The sequence below is a fragment of the Mastigoproctus giganteus genome, chromosome 12, assembly GCF_048544385.1.
Source record: "Mastigoproctus giganteus isolate SK-2022 chromosome 12, ASM4854438v1, whole genome shotgun sequence".
Lineage (NCBI taxonomy): Eukaryota > Metazoa > Arthropoda > Arachnida > Uropygi > Thelyphonidae > Mastigoproctus > Mastigoproctus giganteus.
Window position 1 is genome coordinate 34,513,180 of NC_143586.1, and position 18,087 is coordinate 34,531,266.

An 18,087-nucleotide genomic window follows, 5' to 3' on the forward strand; every position below is an offset into this window, starting at 1 on the left:
AGCAGAAACAGAAAGTAGAAAAGACAGAGTGGGGAGACTATAAGAGATGGTTTTTTTAATTAACCCAACTGTCCTCTTTTGTCCCCAGGTGTGGGAACAATATTCTGTGGTGGGGCAGATTTGAGATTTGTAAAGAGTGAGTAGCTGTTTATTGCTGAGAGTGAAAGAGAAAACACTACCCAGTTTTTAGATGCAGAGGAAGCAATATTTGTGATGTGCTTACGTTAAGAGAAATTATAATCCTTAATAGAGATATGTGATCTTGTCTAGAAATCTGAGTGTCATTGAAGATAAGCATAGGAGCAGAAGAATTCTTTTTGAAAGATAAAAGATAGGACTGAGTTTTAGAAGGATTGGAATCAGCTAAGTTATCTTTGTTCCACTGGAGAATTACCTGGAGATCAGCATTTAAGAAATTAGTAGTGGATATTTGAGAAGTTGAAGCTACTTGTGCAGGGCAAGATTTCTCAAAATGGAAGGTGGAATGCAATGTGCTATCATCAACAAAACTATGAATCGAATTTCCAGTCAATGAAAATAGGTCATTAATATACAAGAGGAAAGAGTGGGAGAAAGAACTGAACCTTGTGGTAACACTTGCATTAATGGTGAAGTTAAAAGATAGAGAGCCATCAACCATCACCTGTAGTGAGTGGTCAGAGAGAAAACTGGATACCAAATTACAAAGAACAGTAGGCAAACCATAAGATGGAAGCTTATTTAGAAGATCTTTAAGCCAAATATGATCAAAAGCCTTTGAAATGTCAAGAGAAACTGCTTGAGTTTCGCCAAACTCTTCCATTGAATTTGTCCATAGATGGATAACATAAGAGACCAGAATATCACTAATGGATTGACACTGATGGGATCCATACTGGCAGTCTTTGATCAGATGGAAGGTTTGTAGTTAAAGAGTTGGCAGTTAATTGATTTCTCCATTACTTTAGAAAGAGTAGAAGTAATTGTGGTGGGACAATAATTTGATGGGAGGGATTTGTCGCCCTTTTTAGGAACTGGCTGTATGTGAGCAAATTTCAAAGTAGAAGGAAGAATACCTTTGGAATAAGAAAGTGGAAAAAGGTGATACAGAACAGGGAGTAAGTTCAGGAGCACAGATTTTGAGAACAAGTGGAGAAATACAAACAGGACTTGGAACTTTCTTAGCATCAAGATTGATCAAAATCTTTGACATCTTTTTGATGGAAGAACACAGGAGGCATTGAATGGAGTGGAGTGTACTGGGAATGGTAGGAGGTGGTTTACCAAGATCATCAATACCCCAAGTTTGAAGAAAAATAGGATGCTTATCAGATTAGCTTTATCTTTGGCTGATGTGGCAATAGAACCATCTGGTTTTGACAGAGGTGGGAATCGAGATGGGCAAAAATTGCAGCCAATAGCTTTGGCAAGAGACCAGAAAGCTTGGCTACCATTTGGATAAGAAGCAAGTTTTCTACTCTTAGCCTGATCAAAATCTAGTTTGGACTGATTAGTAACTGCTTTACAATTGTTGCAAGCTTTGGTGTAGGCAGAAAGTGAACCAGGAGATTTGGAAACATGCCAATTATGATATGCAACTTTCTTCTCTTGAACAGCCTTAACACATTTATTGGAAAACCCCGGTCTAATCAATAAAGGATGGGATTTTAAGTTAGAATGTGGAATAATGGATTTCATCCCTACAAGAATAGTTTCACTGACACGATCTGAGAAAATTTTGACATCATAAGATTTGAAAGGAAAAGAAGAAAAGAAATCTCTCAGATTATCCCATTTTGCATTCTTATGCCAAACAACAAGAGGTCAAGAATGGTCATGAGAAAAAGGCTCCATTGGAGAAGAGACCATCTCCGAGTTGTGATCTGAGGTTGTGATTTGTGAGAAAAAGATGAAGCGTGTTGGCTGAGTGGTTAGGATTGTCTGGTAGTAAGTAAATGAACAATCTGTGTGAGGTTATTAGTAATTGCAAATGCCTCAATATCGCAACCAGCTGGGTCTGTGTGACCAGAAAATGGAAGCCAGCTGGAGTTGTGAACGTTAAAATCACGGAGGAAAATTACCACACTGTTAGGAAAATGGGACTGGAGAAAGTAAAGTTTCAAAGGGAGGAAGTAAAAGAGTTCCAAGTGATTAGTGGAGTTGGAAAAATTATAGAGGCAACAGATGAATTTTACAGGATGTGGAGGGAGGGAGAGAGGGAGAGAGGGAGAGAGAGGGAGAGAGGGAGAGAGAGGGAGAGAGAGAGAGAGAGAGAGAGAGAGAGAGAGAGAGAGAGAGATTTTAAGCCAGAGGAGATTCTAAATTTCTGACCAGGAATATCAGAACGGATATATGCACATGTACCACCTTTGAAGTGAAAGGATTCATAACAGCAAATAATTTAGCCAACTGAGATGAGCAGTGGTTGAATCAACTGATTACTGGGATTCTGTCAGAAAAAGTACATGGAAGTTTTGGCAGACTGTGAGTGGAAATAGACATCACTGAGTTTAGAACTGAGACTTGTGAAATGAACAAGGAAGTGTTTGGGAGGCCTTAGATTTTTTTGCAGATAAGTTTGCTCTATTAGCTTGATAATTCATGGTATATTCAGTTGTAAAAAAGGTGGGGGTGGACAGGCTTTATGAAGTAATGTTTTGGATATGACATACATGGTAAGAATATACCCAGCTCCTTGACATAACATGGTCTCGACAATGCCTTCCCACATACACACTACTTGGACTCCCTCCAGTCACTTATCTGGCAGAGTAGAGGCAGCAATATTATACACTAACTGATCTGTTTGTTTGTTATTTGGTTTTTAGGAGCATTAGCAACTAAGGCCATATTGCTCCGAGGGTATGCAGTGGTCATTCCCTGATCTTTCCGTATCCTCCGTATTTGGTGGTCACGGCCTCGAAGCCCAGTCTAATCAAGAAGTGTGTGCTACGCACTGCCACTCCTGCCCACCTGGCTACAGAGGCACCTCTCTAACTGATCTTGAAGCCTCCTAGAGAGTTACCAATAGGTTTGGTATTAATTAGTGGCCGGTCTGCAAAAACACCATTTTAGAGCTGTACACTTGAAATGTAAGGAAAATTGGATCTTGCCATGACATCCATTATAACCTCAAAAGAGATCAATCATACTGCCTGATGGAAGAGATGAGGGGTTGCCGGAGCTTTGTTCTGGAGACTAAAAATGGGTTCCACTACTTCAAGCCTCCAATAAGTAAAGTGGTGGCATTGCACCTGTTAATGAGAGTCATCTACCACCTAGTATTGCGTGGTAACACAAGAGGGGTGCCACTCCTCCATGTGTGGACGCCACATGACCCCCCGCTTATGTTGGTTCGCACCTGGGTAGTCACCTACAATGTGCTAGGTTCCGTATTTCAGAACTTGCACATGGTAATTATATCCAGGGTTACTAACAGTCCACCCATTGTGAAGGTGCAAGCAGAGGATTTGGCTGTCACAGACTGACTGCACTTTACCGAAATTAGGTCCACTTGATTTGAATATTAGTTTCATTAGGTAGCAAGCACAGCTTGATATATCTGAGAGGATGTCTGCGACAGCTTCAAGGACCAAATCTTGGGCTAGATCTTTATCTTGAACAGCTTTAGCACATTTACTGGAAAAATCAAGGTTTAGATAAAGGATGAGATTTTAAGGTGGAGTGGGGAATAAAGGATTTCATCTCTACAAGAATAATATGACATATAATAATGTTATATGAAATTTCCTGTATCATACTTTTATAAATTAAAATTTACTTCAATTCATTTAATCTCAGAGTTAAATGGGGGGGAACTCTTCATACCCAGATTAGTAGGATGGATAAGGCTTGAAGTGTAACATATCATACTGAGACAGGAGTTTTGAAATGGCCATTCTGAGGTTGTTTCTAAAGCCATTGAGGCTCTTAGAGTTTGAACCAGCAGTACTGTGTGATAACTATGTCAACTAATCAAAGGAAGGGGGGAAAAATAGAAGGAAAAAAAAAAGCAGCTGTTTTGTTAAAAATTAAATTTTATTATATTTTATTTTTTAATAAAGCAAATGATAATTGTAGATTTGCTGTATTATAAATTAAAAATTTTCATCCATGTTTTATAAAATTTTAAAATATTGTTTGCAGAATTAATTATTTATAAAATAAAATAAGTAAAAAAAATTAGAACTTCAGTTATTTACAACTGAAAAACAGTGCACTGTCCATCCCAGAATGCACTGCAGTTGATCTGGGGCAGGACAGACTTTTTTTTAGTGTTTTCTTCAGGATGTATGGACTTACTGATTGCTGTTGCTTCTAGCTCTGTACTGAATTTGTTTTCCTTTCCTACTTCTTCTTCTACTGTCTTTTCTCTTTCCCATTCTTGCTGTTCTTTTCTGTTTTTTTCCATTTCTTTATTTAGTATTATCAGTGGGGAGATGGCTCTGCTCGCCAGGGTTGGTAACCAACTATTCGTAGTATATGTTTGAAATTATCTGTACAGTACTGTATATTATTACTGGTGGTAAGTCTGCCAGAAAAACTATACGTAATATTAGATCTGCTTCACTTGATTACTCTTTTAAAGCTTTCAAGTTTGCTTCTGGAATTGGTTTTATGTATGAACCCCATTAATATCTTTTCTATCCCATTTAAAGATATTACAATAAAGTGACAAAGGAAATGCAGGGTTATCAGATGAAATTGCTAGTTAAAATCCTCTAAATTGCCAATTTTGATTTTATATTTTTAAAATAAAATTACACTTTTATTTTATTTACAGATATTACAGTTCATATTCATAAATGTCAAATTTTCAGGCACGGCTACTCTCAGAGGACTATGGCAAACATCTAATGGGGGTAGAAGATCTTTTGCAGAAGCATAGTCTTGTTGAAGCTGATATAAACGTACTGGGAGAGAGGGTGAAAGTAGTAGTGCAACATTCACAGAAGTTTATTGTGGGAGAGCCAGAACAAGGTAAATGTGCAACCCTTCACTAAACAAATGGGAATCAAATACTGTTTATTATATAATTGATTTATTTGTTGTTTTAATTATTAGCTATTTTAATGATTGGCATTGCAACAGCACTTAACGGATTATCTTGAGACACATGTGTCTCAGCCTCTTTGGTTCAACAAGTCATGAGCATCTGCCCCAGAAGCTGCAAATGAGGATTAATAAGCATGTGTGCTACTCATCAGAGGGAATATTGATTGTAACTCATCACGCCATTAAAGAGAATGATAAAAGAACCCCAAACCTTCAATTTAATGCAACACCAAAAATGTGAGACTTGATGGAAAGCTGTTTATATTCAGATGGGCCACATCAGTACCATTAGTAGAAACATTGGCGTAGTATCCACCAATTTCCACTATGTACAGCTTTTAACTATCAAGAATATAACTGCACACATAACTAGTCACCTTCTGACTGCAGCAGATGCCTCCACTCTGAAACCATCTGTGCAAGCTTTATGTATTAAAACAGTTGATGGAATGCATTGTGTGCCAATGCCAAGCAAGTGAACCATGCTTAGAACCTCTCCCAAAAGTTGGCACCTCCATAGCCAGGTGGGCAGGAGCAGCAGTGAGTAGCACACGCTTCTTGATTAGATAGGGGTTCGAGCCCATGACCACCAAATACGGAGGATGCGGAAAGGTCAGGGAATGACCACTGCATATCCCCAGAGCAATATGACTTTAGTTGCTAATGCTCGTAAAAGCCAAATAACAACTCCCAAAAGTTCCCAACTACCACCAGTCTAATTACTTACAAAAACTGAAAGCCTTTGCGTGACAGATTAGAATAAAAGCCAAATGCAACTCTCTGCTCTTGAATTGCCTTTGCCTTAACTATTCCCACGAATTCAGCATATACACAGCTGAGTTGTATGCTATTGAGCTAGCCTTGGACCACATTAAAACCCGTAAGCACCAAAGATGTATGGCGTACACTGACTCTTCAAGTACACTGCAGGCTTTATCGGGGATGAGGTATAATCCTCATCCGATTGTGACACGGATTCAGCAGATGTTACATTCCCTGTTTGAGTGTTCATTCGACATCCGTTTCTGCTGGATTCCGAGCCACATTGGGATTAGGGGAAATGAACTGGCAGATGCTGCGGCCAGATCACCAGAACCACACAGCACTTATTGCCTGTTAGTCCCCTATACAGACTACAGGCAGCTAATACAAACTAAATTATATTCCCAATGGCAACAATCTTGGCATGAGCAAGTCACAAACAAGCTCTATCAGATAAAGCCTGTAATCCAACACTGGCAGTCTAGTCTGTGCAGGAACCGCAAAGAGGAAGTTGTTCTAGCTCGTCTCCGCATAGGACACAATCATCTTACACATGCTTTTCTGCTGAGGGCGAATGACTGTCCTATGTGCGAGAACTGCGGAACCATTTTAACTATTCATCACATTTTAACCGTGTGTCCACGTTTTAGACAAGAACGTGATTTATATTTTACCGTTTTTAGTCATCCGGCTGAGCCTTATACACTCAGTCAGATTTTATCCGACAATGACGATGTATCTGCTGTTTTTAGCTTATTAAAATCAATAAACGTTTTTGCCCATATATAAAATTTACATTTTATTGTGATTTTCTATTTATTTATCCTTTATACATTTGTTATATATTTTGACATAGTGACCTAAGTAATTGGGTCACAGAAAGTTTAAATTTTTTTATATATGACTTGGTCTTGGCGCATTATAGCCTCAGTAGCTAATGCGCCAATAAAATCAAAACCAACCAACCAGCCTTAACTATTACTGAAAATACTGATCCCTGAATCATCTGAGAAAAAATACAAGCACTGAATGGGAAATTCCATTGACACCCACCTTCTTTAATATTTCTTTTTAATGGATGCCCTCTGTCCTCTCCAACTGAAATGAAAATGCCCTTCTCTACACTATCTGCTTCTATTTCAATCAGTGCATCAAAGCAGATCCATAAAGATAACCAGGTAAATCTGGAGGAATTTAATTCTGGAGGAATTAAAGATTCTTGCCTGATTTCTAGATATGCAAATTTTTTTAATTGACTACCAGTATGGTTTCTGCATAAACAGGTTCACCTGTGATGTGCCCCTCAAGATTAAATCCAGTAGTCTTATGAATTTGTATCATATGGGGGCTGAATGGCAGTTTCCTCAAATAATCTAGAATTTCCCTCAGCTTCTTACCTTTCAAATTTGTTATTGAAATGCTCTATAAACATCTCATATCTAGGAGGAAAGTGTCCTGCAGGGTTCCATACGGAATGTAACCCTGTTTGCAGTCTGAATGACACAGGATATCCCAAAAACTGTTGAAGTCTATGTATGCAGACAACGTACCCATCTCCTCTCAGTAGTAGTAGTAATAGAGGTATGTGATACAAGAAAGCAAGCATATGAGCTTATGTAGCATCAGCCAAAAAAATAAAAAAATAAATAAATCCAATTTCACACAACCATTCCCTCTAAAAGTTTGTCCAGTTCCTTGAATTTATTTAAGCTATCAACTTCCAAAATGATAGATGGAAGTTGGTTCCTGCTGGCTAAAGGAAAATTAACCACCTGCTGGCTAAAGGCAAATTTCCACACATCTATTCTACAACTGTCTTTCCTCAATTTGAATTTATGCCTCCTCAGGTTCATAATCTGAGCAAGCAGAAGAATCTCATCAGAATTCAGCATGCTCAACCCATTCAAGGTCTTATACACCTCAATCAGATCTCCTTGCAGGTGCCTAGTCTCCAGCTACTGCAATTTGCAGAACTTAAGCCTTTCTTAATTTCTGCAAATATAAATATTGGTCACAGAGTGTGCCCAATATTGAAAGTTATCTACAACTTGCAATAGCTAAAATAGAATCCTGGACCTTAAATAACTGCTACTGCCTGATGGAACAAAAATCCACACTACTCACTTTTGCAAATTATATGGACTTCATCCTGATACAGAGCTTAGAATCAATAATAATCCAATTCCACTTGTTAACACTGCCCAGTTTTTAGGCTTAATACTAGACACTTAAAAAACTAAACTTTCGGTCTCATGTCACTTATCTACAAACCATTTGTCTAAAGAAATCAAACATATTCTGATATGTACCATCTATATCATGAAGTGCCTACTGTCACCTTCTTCTTCTTCTTCTTTGGTCCTTAGCTGGCAGCTGGGGGAGGCGGTTGGCCACGCAACCAGTATGCTGCTGTAGGTGCCACAGGGTTTCGGACTTGCTCTGTGATGTTCTTCCATACCTTACGATCCATGGCTTCAGTCCTGGCCTGGTTAAGGTCGAGACGTTGGCTCTTCAAGTCATCTTCCACTTGCTTGGCCCACGTTTTCCTAGGCGCGGTCCGTTGGATGCTCCATTGGGTGGGTCGTTGTCTCCAAAGGAGTGTGGATGGTATTCTGTTCGTGCCCATTCTACATACTTGGCCAAACCATCTGAGCCTTCGCTTCTGGATTTGGTCGGCAATGGTTGGTTGCTGTTGACATCTGGCGCGGATGGTATCGTTAGTGATGCGGTCGCGAAGAGAGATGCCCAAGATCTGCCGCAGGCATCGCATTTGGAATACCTCAAGTTTGTTCAAATCTAACTTGAGACAAATCCATGTTTCCGATCCGTAAAGAAGAATGGGCAGGATCAAAGTCCGGAAGAGTCGGATTTTAGTCTTTGTGGAAATGTTGGTCCTCTTCCACAGACACCATTTGAGCGAGGCGAACGCAGTGGCCGCCTGTCCAATTCTGCTGTGAATTTCCATGGTGGATGCAACTTTCTTCTCCTGGACCAGCGACCCACGGTATTTAAAGTCCTGCACTTGCTCGATCTGGACGCCTTCGAGATAGATGGTGGCTTGCGACCCATCTGTTGTCAGGGCCTTTGTCTTACCAGCATTGATCTTCAAACCGTATGGCTGGGCAATGCGGGCAATGTCGTAGAGGATTTCCGTGGCTTCAGCGTCGTTACCGGCAAGGATAGCACTATCATCAGCAAACATCAGGTCAGTCACATAGTGATCCTTGTCATATTGTATGCCCTGTCTGTTTCTGAATGCTTGCCTCATAATGGCGTCGACCACGATGTTGAAAAGCAACGGGGAAGCTACATCCCCTTGGCGGACTCCAGTTTGGATGGTAAATTCCTCAGATAAATCGTTCTGGATGCGCACCTGGCTGGTTAAACCGTTGTATGCAGTTTGGAGGAGTGTGATGACTTTTCGAGGTACATGTTCAACCTCTAGTAGTTTCCATAAGGCAGGCCGGTGGACACAGTCGAAAGCAGACTTAAAGTCAATGAAAACAATGACGGTTCGCTGTCCACACCGGATCCTCTCCTCCATCAGCTGACGAATGGCAAAGATTTGATCACAGCATCCTCGCCCGGGTCTGAATCCTGCCTGTTCTTCTCGACTGGTTTGCTCGCGATGTTTTTGCAGTCTTGACTGGATAATCTTCATAAAGACCTTTCCAATGATGGAAAGGAGGCTGATGCCACGGTAGTTCTTGCAGTCCCGGTTATCACCTTTCTTGTGGATTGGTACGATAATGGCTTTCCTCCATGTTAACGGAATTTGTTCAGTGCACCAGATGGTTTTGAGGAGTGAGTGTAGTCGGCGAAGCAGTACATCTCCCCCGGCTTTGATCGCTTCTGTGGTGACTTGGTCCACTCCTGGTGCCTTGCCATTCTTCAGGGATTGTATGGCTGCTTTCACTTCTTCTACTGTAGGCTCAACATCGACCATGGAGACCTCAGGGGGGTCGATCGAGAGTGCTGTTGCTAGCGGTCCCTGAGGTGGGTTGTGATTATACAGAGCTTTGAAGAATTCACTCCACCGTTGCAGGCGTTCGGATGGTGATCGCACGAAGGTCCCATCAGCATTCTTGATGTTGTCACTAGTTAATTTAGTCTTTCCACTCAGACATCTGAGGGTGCGGTAGAGAGTGCGGTACTTGTTTTTGGATGCCGCCACTTCAAGATCGTCTGCCACTTGGTTCCAGTATGCTTCTCTTTCTGCTGTCATTCTTTGTCGGACTTCTCGGTTTAGCTGCCGGTACCGTTCAAAGTCGACCAACTTTGCCTGTTTCCGTTTGTCCACGAGGTCGAGGCACTCATCTGATATTCATGGTTGCGTTCGACGTCGGGCAGGTGGACATAGGGGCTTGGCACATTCCAGGATGGCATCAGAGATCTGCTTTTCTTCTTCATTTATATCCTCGGGCACAGCCAGCATCTCGAAGCGGTTGGATAGGGCGATTTGATATGCCTGTTTGTTGGCAGCATTCATTAGCTGCCTCCAGTCCAGCTTGGCTGACCGAGATGATCTTTTTGCATGCCGTAATTTGAGCTGCACCTTAGCCCGGATGAGGTAATGATCAGATCCGCAATCAGGTCCCCTCATGGCACGAACATCCATGAGTGATGAGCGAAATCTGGCATTGATCAAAATGTAGTCCAGGATTGCTGAGTCCTTGCCAGATGGATTTCGCCATGTAAGTTGATGTTTTTGAGGGTGCTGGAAATGGCTGTTTCCAATGATCAGGTTGTTAGATGCGGCAAAGGACAACAAACGTAGTCCGTTGTCATTGATCTTCCCATGGCCAAACTTGCCCATTGTTGTTTCCCAACCAGATCTGTCCACGCCAATATGGGCATTAAAGTCCCCTGCGAGGATGATCACTTCTGTCTGCGGAATTGAATCCAGCGTATGTTGGAGCTGGTTGTAGAAGTCATTCTTGGTCGGGTCCAGGCTAGCTCAGTTGGCGCATAGGCGGAGATAATATGGGTCTTGATGGTGCCCTTGACAGTAAGGACTGCCAGGCGGTCCGATATTGGTTGGAAAGCGATCACACTACTGGTGGCCTGAGCATCGACCATAAAGCCCACTCCTGCTTCTCGTTTCTCGCCACCAGAGTAGAATAGCATAACCGCTTCGTTAGGTGCTGGTGGTTGGATGATCATCGTTCCAGACCCGGTGAGCCTTAATTCAGATAATGCTGCGATTGATATCTTGCACCTAAGTAGTTCTTGGGCAATGATTTCCTTTTGTCCAACGCGGTGCCCCGTTCGAACATTCCATTCGCCAATGTTAATTGTCCTTTTCGGCGTAGTAAGCTTATTGCTGTGGCCAGTGATCCACTTCACACCAGCACCCTGGGTCCCCAGTGCTGGCGCATCGGCTACCCCGGATGCGGTAACATTGTTATAACAGCTTGTTCTGTGGCCAGTGGTCCACTTCACACCAGTACCCTGGGTCCCCAGTGCTGGCGCATCGGCTACCCCGGATGCGGTAACATTGTTGTAAGAGCTTGTTCCGAATTTCATGCAGTTTCTTGCCTAGTTTCCCCGGTTTCCCGGTTCTGGTCATTTCGGCAGGATGACCACCCTCCTCCTTTCGCAGCCGGGTTTGGGACCGTCCATGGCGGAGTTAAGTCACCTTACTACCTCTATAGAGTAATGATTGGGTCTTGTTTAGACTAATGATTGCCAGTTTATGACTGCAATAAACTGTATAGAAAAACTACTATACAGAGACTAAATATTAGCACAGTGCTCTTAGAAATGCTTTGGGAGCTTTCAGAACCTCTCCAGTGCAAAGCTTCTATCTGGAAGCAGACGAACCTTTATGGTTTTTTTTTTTTTTAAGTAAAAATTGCTTTTGCTCCATGCTGCAAAAATTCATTGTCTGCCGTCTTACACTATTTGAAGATATCTATATATAACAGCACATGGGATTCCTTTTATAACAGTAAGTCAAATTAAACCTGATCTGATTCTATCTGATTAATGGAACTAGCCAATACCTGGAATATTAGGCTTCCAGACCTGTATGCAGTACTCAAGATGTGGCCTGATCATTGCCTTATTCAATGGGGTAATCACCTCCTTATTCGTGCTTACAAAATTCCTGTATATCTTTGACAAAACCCAATGAGCTGTCCTGGCAGCCTGTTTGCATTGCTCAGAGAACTTCATATTCGACTGCACAATTACTTCCAGCTCGTTTTCATTTTCCACTACCCTGAGTGTATTACCACACAGTTGGTATATTACTGTGGGGTTACTTCTACCCATATAAAGTAATTTGCATTTGTCAATGTTAAACTTCAATTGCCATTCTTCAGCCCATCTCCCTAACTTTTCTAGATCCTGTTGCAGTAGCATACCATCATTCCTGTCATTAACTACCCTGCCAACCTTTGTATCTGCAAATTGGGACATTAAGCCTGATATGCCTTCATCAATATCATTGATAAATATTGAAAACAACAGTGGGCCCTATACTGAATCCATCAATAGTATTAGTCCATGAAGAGCAGTGTCCATTGATTACCACTCTGTCTTCTCCTACTCAACCATCCTTTTATTCATAGCAACAACTTACTCTTAATGGCACACCGCTCCAATGTGTACAGTTTGCTTGTGAACACATACTGTATTTATGCAGATATCATACACTGCGTGTGTGCGTGCGTGCGTGCATGGGTGCGTGCAGTGCAGTGCAGTTATATGCTAATTCACTATATAAGTAATATCAACAATAGTTTATCTGTGTTAGTGGCAAGATACCATATTGATTCAGTTTTATACGTGGAGGGAAATGCATTAGTAAACTCCCTTAAAACTTCTACTCTAAAATTAAATTCCTTCTGTTGATACAGTAACTGAAACTTGGTAAAATAATTAATTATTAATGAATATAACTTAAGTAAAATGAATGAAAAATTTACCTCATTTGAAAATTGTGCATCCATACTTTATAACAAAAATATCTCAGCATTGATTGCTTAAATTGTCTAAAACTATGTTCTGAAATGTTACTGGTAAATGTTCGTGACAATTTGCATGCAGCATTCTATGACTGCTGACAGGGTTCAGGCATGACATTCCAGTGGCAACCAACAGTTGTCTTTTGCTATCTAATGCTCAAAGCATAATTCAATTTCATATGTATAGAGTGATTTATTAGAAGTTAGGGTATGTTGAGAGGTTTCACGTAACTTATTGATGATTGTGTCATTAAGAGTAAAATACTGTATTTGTTGAATTGGAATGGTCCAGATAAAATTTGCCACTTTAGGTCTAAGTAGTATATACTTGTATAAATAGATATGTACATGAAAATCATTTAATCAAATATTGCATTATATCATAGGTTATCATCCTACTGATCCGAAAGTAATAATGGAACGCATTCATCAATTGGAAGCAGCATATTCTGAGCTGGTACAGCTGGCATTGGAAAGGCGCAGTAGATTGGAAGAATCTCGTAAATTGTGGCAGTTCTATTGGGATATGACTGAAGAAGAGGCATGGATCAAAGAAAAAGAGCAAATTCTCTCATCTGTTGATATTGGCCATGATCTTACCACTGTGCATCTTTTAATTAGTAAAAATAAGGTAAAATGAAGTCTTCTAGTATGTATATTATTTATTAGTTAGCAAAATGGTACAGGCAAACATGGAATAAAGCTTGTAATGTCAGCATAAATTAAATAAAACTTAAAACAAACAAACAAATAAACAAACACCTACAACAAAAACCTATCTTCTACTTCAATTTTTATATGTATGTGCAGCTAAGATTCATTTAGGGCTAAAACCTCAAGTTGCGAGCAAATTTAGACTATGTATATATTAAGTGCAATAGCATCATTAATACACAGCCATTTCTGAATAAAAAGAATATTTATAAGGCGGCATCGTTTTAAGTTATATCTCATATTGTGAATACCTTCACAACGAGTTGCCATGATATTGCACTACTTCGAATAAGTAACACTTCACCTAAGGAGAAGACTAATGTTACTTATTCTCAGATAGGTACCACCACCACCACCCAGACTGCACAGTTTCAGGGCTATTTTGTATTTGTGTGGGATAATAACTCGACTATCCAGTCATTCCTATTAGACTTAGAAAAGCAAAATGGTAGAGGGAAAGTAATAGTAGGAGTGGAAGAGGAAAAGAAACAGTGTAGAAGAATGAAAGGGACAGTAACTCCTTCAACTCACACCACTCAAAAACTCAAACTCCTCGAATAGGCAACGCTTCCCCAGTGGAGAAGGCTGTTGTTACCTATTCTTGGAAACTCCGGACATTATCAGGCTCCCCCTGGTGCCGTTTCAGGGCTATTTGGCCCTTCTTCGGTGGGTGGGTAGGTACCCAAATGATGCAATGATGGCAAAACAGTTATGAAGTATAACTCTACAATATGAGAGATGCCTGATGGTGTAGTAGTAGTAGTAGTAGTAGTGGCATGTGATGCAAGAAAGCAAATGTATGAGCTTATGCTGCATCAGCCAAAAAAAAAAAAAAAATCACACCATTCCCTCCAAATGCCTGTCCAGTTCCTCCTTAAATTTATTCAAGCTATCAACTTCCACAACGACAGATGGAAGTTTGTTCCAGCAATTAACCACCCGCTGGCTAAACGCAAATTTCCGCACATCTATTCTACATCTGTCTTTTCTTAATTTGAATTTATGCCCCCTTAGGTTCGTAATCTGAACAAGTGGAAGGATCCCATCAGAATCATGTATTTAGACTCTAAAAGAATTTAGGGCATAAGCCTCAAGCTATTGGAGGGTCTAGACTATGTATAAATATAGTGCAGGCATGTCAGAAATACATAGTTATATCTGAATAAATCAGAATATTAGTAAAACGGCATCGTTTTAAGTTATATCTCATATTGTGAATACCTTCACAACGAGTTGCCATGATATTGCACTACTTCGAATAAGTTGTTTGTGTGTTATTTTGGTTTTTAGGAGCATTAGCAACTGAGGCCATATTGCTCCGGGGATATGCGGTGGTCATTCCCTGACCTTTCCGCATCCTCCATATTTGGTGGTGACGGGCTCGAACCCCAGTCTAATCAAGAAGCGTGTGTGCTACGCGCTGATGCTCCTTCCCACCTGGCTATGGAGGCGCCTTCGAATAAGCAATTAGTCTTCACCTAAGGAGAAGACTAATGTTACTTATTCTCAGATAGATACCACCACCCAGATGACACAGTGTCAGGGCTATTTGGCCCTGACACTGTGCCGTCTGGGTGGTGGTATCTATCTGAGAATAAGTAACATTAGTCTTCTCCTTAGGTGAAGCATTATTTATTCGAAGTAGTGCAATATCATGGCAACTCGTTGTGAAGGTATTCACAATATGAGATATAACTTAAACGATGCCGTTTTACTAATATTCTGATTTATTCAGAAATGGCTGTGTATTAATGATGCTATTGCACTTAATATATACATATGTATGTGCAGCTTAATTCTTTGGTCTTTATAACATCAGACAATATTTTTTTTTAAAATGGAATTAGGGTATAATATATAAAAAAAGCAAGCAGTACTCTATCCATTTTAGTTTCTTAAAATATATAGTGCCGGGCAAAAAAAACTGCATCAATTTGTGAATTTTACAAATAATGTGTTTTGCGCTGCATTGTGGGTTGCAGAAATGTTCGAAATGCATTTCTTAGATGGGATATATATCTCTGTGAATGAAATCCAATAAAAAGACTCCACCTGATATACCTAATTGCCATAAATATCTTCCCAATGGGCAAAAGGTGTAATTAATGGAAATATGAGAAATCATGCAAATGGCAATCATGACTACCGATTACGTACACCAAGCATACATTTTATTGCATTAGCATGTACATACTGAAATGACAAGTTAATGTAATAGTATTTATGATCATCATCATCATCAGCCATTTTCAATCCACTGCAGGATGAAGACCTCTCCAGCAACTTTCCAATTCCTTCTGTTTTGTGCAATGGCCATCCATTTACTACCCGCAAACTCATGAATTTCATCTGTCCATCTCCATTGTTGTCTTCCAAGTTTTCTTCTAGCTCATCTTGGGTACCCTTCTGTTATTTTCTTAGTCCATCTGTCATTTTCTTAGTCCATCTGTCATCATGTCTTCAAGCTATGTGTCCTGCCCAAGACCTCTTTAGTTTTAATAAGAATGTCCTTTACTTGTGTTTGCTGCCTAATCCATGTGTTTCTCTTTTTATCTAACAGTCTGATTACCAATATAATTTGTTCCATTCTTCGTTGTGTCGTTCTCAGCTTCTCTTCACTTCTTTTGGTAAGTGCCCAAGTTTTACTTCCATGTCATGGTGGGGAGTATACATTGGTTCCATTATTTTACATTTCACAGAAATTGGGATATTGCTCCTCAGTATGTGACTATATTTCCTGAATGCTATCCATCCAAAATTTATACTTCTCTTAACTTCCAGCCATGTATCATTATTACAGCTAATGACTTCTCCCAGATAAGTATATGGCTCCAACTTTTCAATTACTGCTCCTTCAATCATTATATCCCTTTCTGTGGCATACTTGTTCATCATTACTTTTGTTTTAGCCATATTCAACTTTAGTCCAAAATCCTTACTAACTCTGCATAACTGATTAAGATTTTCTTTGGGATCCTGGCTTATGACCACAATGTCATCCGTAAATGGTTTTGGTACTCTCCATTCACATTGACTCCTTTCTGCGACCAGTCTAATCTTCTGAAAGCTTCCTCAAGGGCAACAGTAAACAACTTCAGAGATAATCTGTCTCCTTGTCGAACTCCTTTCTCAATTTTAAATTTACTACTGTCTTTACTAGTCTAATGAAGGAGGTAGCATTCTCAACTATGGATCACCTTCACATAATATCACAGCTAATGGAAAAAGGAAATGAATATAAACACCGTCATGCCTGGCATTTGACTCTATACAGCATAAGGCAATGTTTTGTTGAAAACATTGCCTTATGCTGTATAGACCAATTACCAAAAACCTTACTGAACACGCCACGGCAGAAGAAGACCATGAGAGGCAAGTCAGCAAAATGGCCTGATTTAGAGAGGGAATTGAAGATATGGATTAAAGGGCAATTGGAATTCCTGTGTCCACAAAGACGGTTCAGCATGAGGCAAGAAGAATTGCTGATGAAAAAGAAGTTACTATTTCAAAGGAGGACACAATTGGTGCTTCAAGTTCATGAAACGGAATGGACTAAGCATGCATACACGCACCCAAAAGATGCCTGAAAGCTATGAGCAGAAGGTCCGTGAATTTCATTGTTTTGTCATTCAATGTCGGAAGACACATCAGTTTGAGTTGGGACAGATTGCAAATATGGACGAAGTCCCCCTTCAATTTGATGTCCTAAGTAACAGAACTGTTGATAAGAAGGGGTTTAAAACTAACCGTGAAGACAAGTGGACATGAAAAGAGCCATTATACAGTTGTTCTAGCTTGTTGTGTCGACGGAACCAAGCTGCCTCCTATGCTGATTTTCAAATGCAAAACAATGCCAAAAGAAGACATTCCTCAAGGAGTGATTATCCACGTTCATGACAAGGGTTGGATGGGATGAAGATCTGGTTTGAGAAAGTTTGCAGCAGGAGACCAGGTGGGCTCTTACGCAAACCTGCCCTATTGGTGCTTGATCAGTTCAGGGCACACATAACAAAAAACACAAAGAAGATTGCTGCAAAGCAAAAAACAAAACTTGCCGTCATACCTGGAGGTTTGACCTCCCAGCTCCAACCACTTGATGTCAGCATTAACAAACCCTTCAAAGCTGCCATGGGATATGAATGGAACCAATGGATGAAGTCTTCTGGGGACAATATGACACCAGCAGGAAGAGTGAAGAAACCAACTATAGGAGAAGTTTGTACCTGGGTGAAAAGATCCTGGGATAATATCAAGATTGAGATCGTTGTCAAGTCATTTAAGAAGTGTGGCATTTCAAATGCCATAGATGGAACTGAGGACAAGGCAATATATGAAGACAGATGAGGTCTGATTTGTCTGATTTGTCATCAGACACAGATGAGGCCAAGCTAATGGATGGGAGTTTTGACAGTGATGAGTTTTATGATGAATAAAACTTGAGTTCTATAACTTTATGTAATACATTTTTTTTCAAATTTCGGGCCCCAAAATGAGGGTGGTGCATCTTAAAAATGGAGCATCTTATACGTGGGAGCATCTTATACATGGGGAAATATGGTAGCTTGATTCCCATCAAGTATTCTTTCTAATCTGTTAGTAATGATCC

At 40.2% G+C, this 18,087-nt stretch overlaps 1 protein-coding gene across 1 annotated transcript in view; it reads left to right on the plus strand.

The window, feature by feature from the left end:
• The window catches only part of LOC150076876 (spectrin beta chain-like), an 800,006-nt gene that overhangs the window by 208,792 nt on the left and 573,127 nt on the right, over positions 1 to 18,087 (plus strand). The window contains exons 12-13 of the mRNA XM_090386889.1: positions 4,800 to 4,959; positions 13,154 to 13,398. Coding sequence (XP_090243015.1) covers positions 4,800 to 4,959; positions 13,154 to 13,398 — 405 coding nt within the window. The remainder of the gene's footprint in view (positions 1 to 4,799; positions 4,960 to 13,153; positions 13,399 to 18,087) is intronic.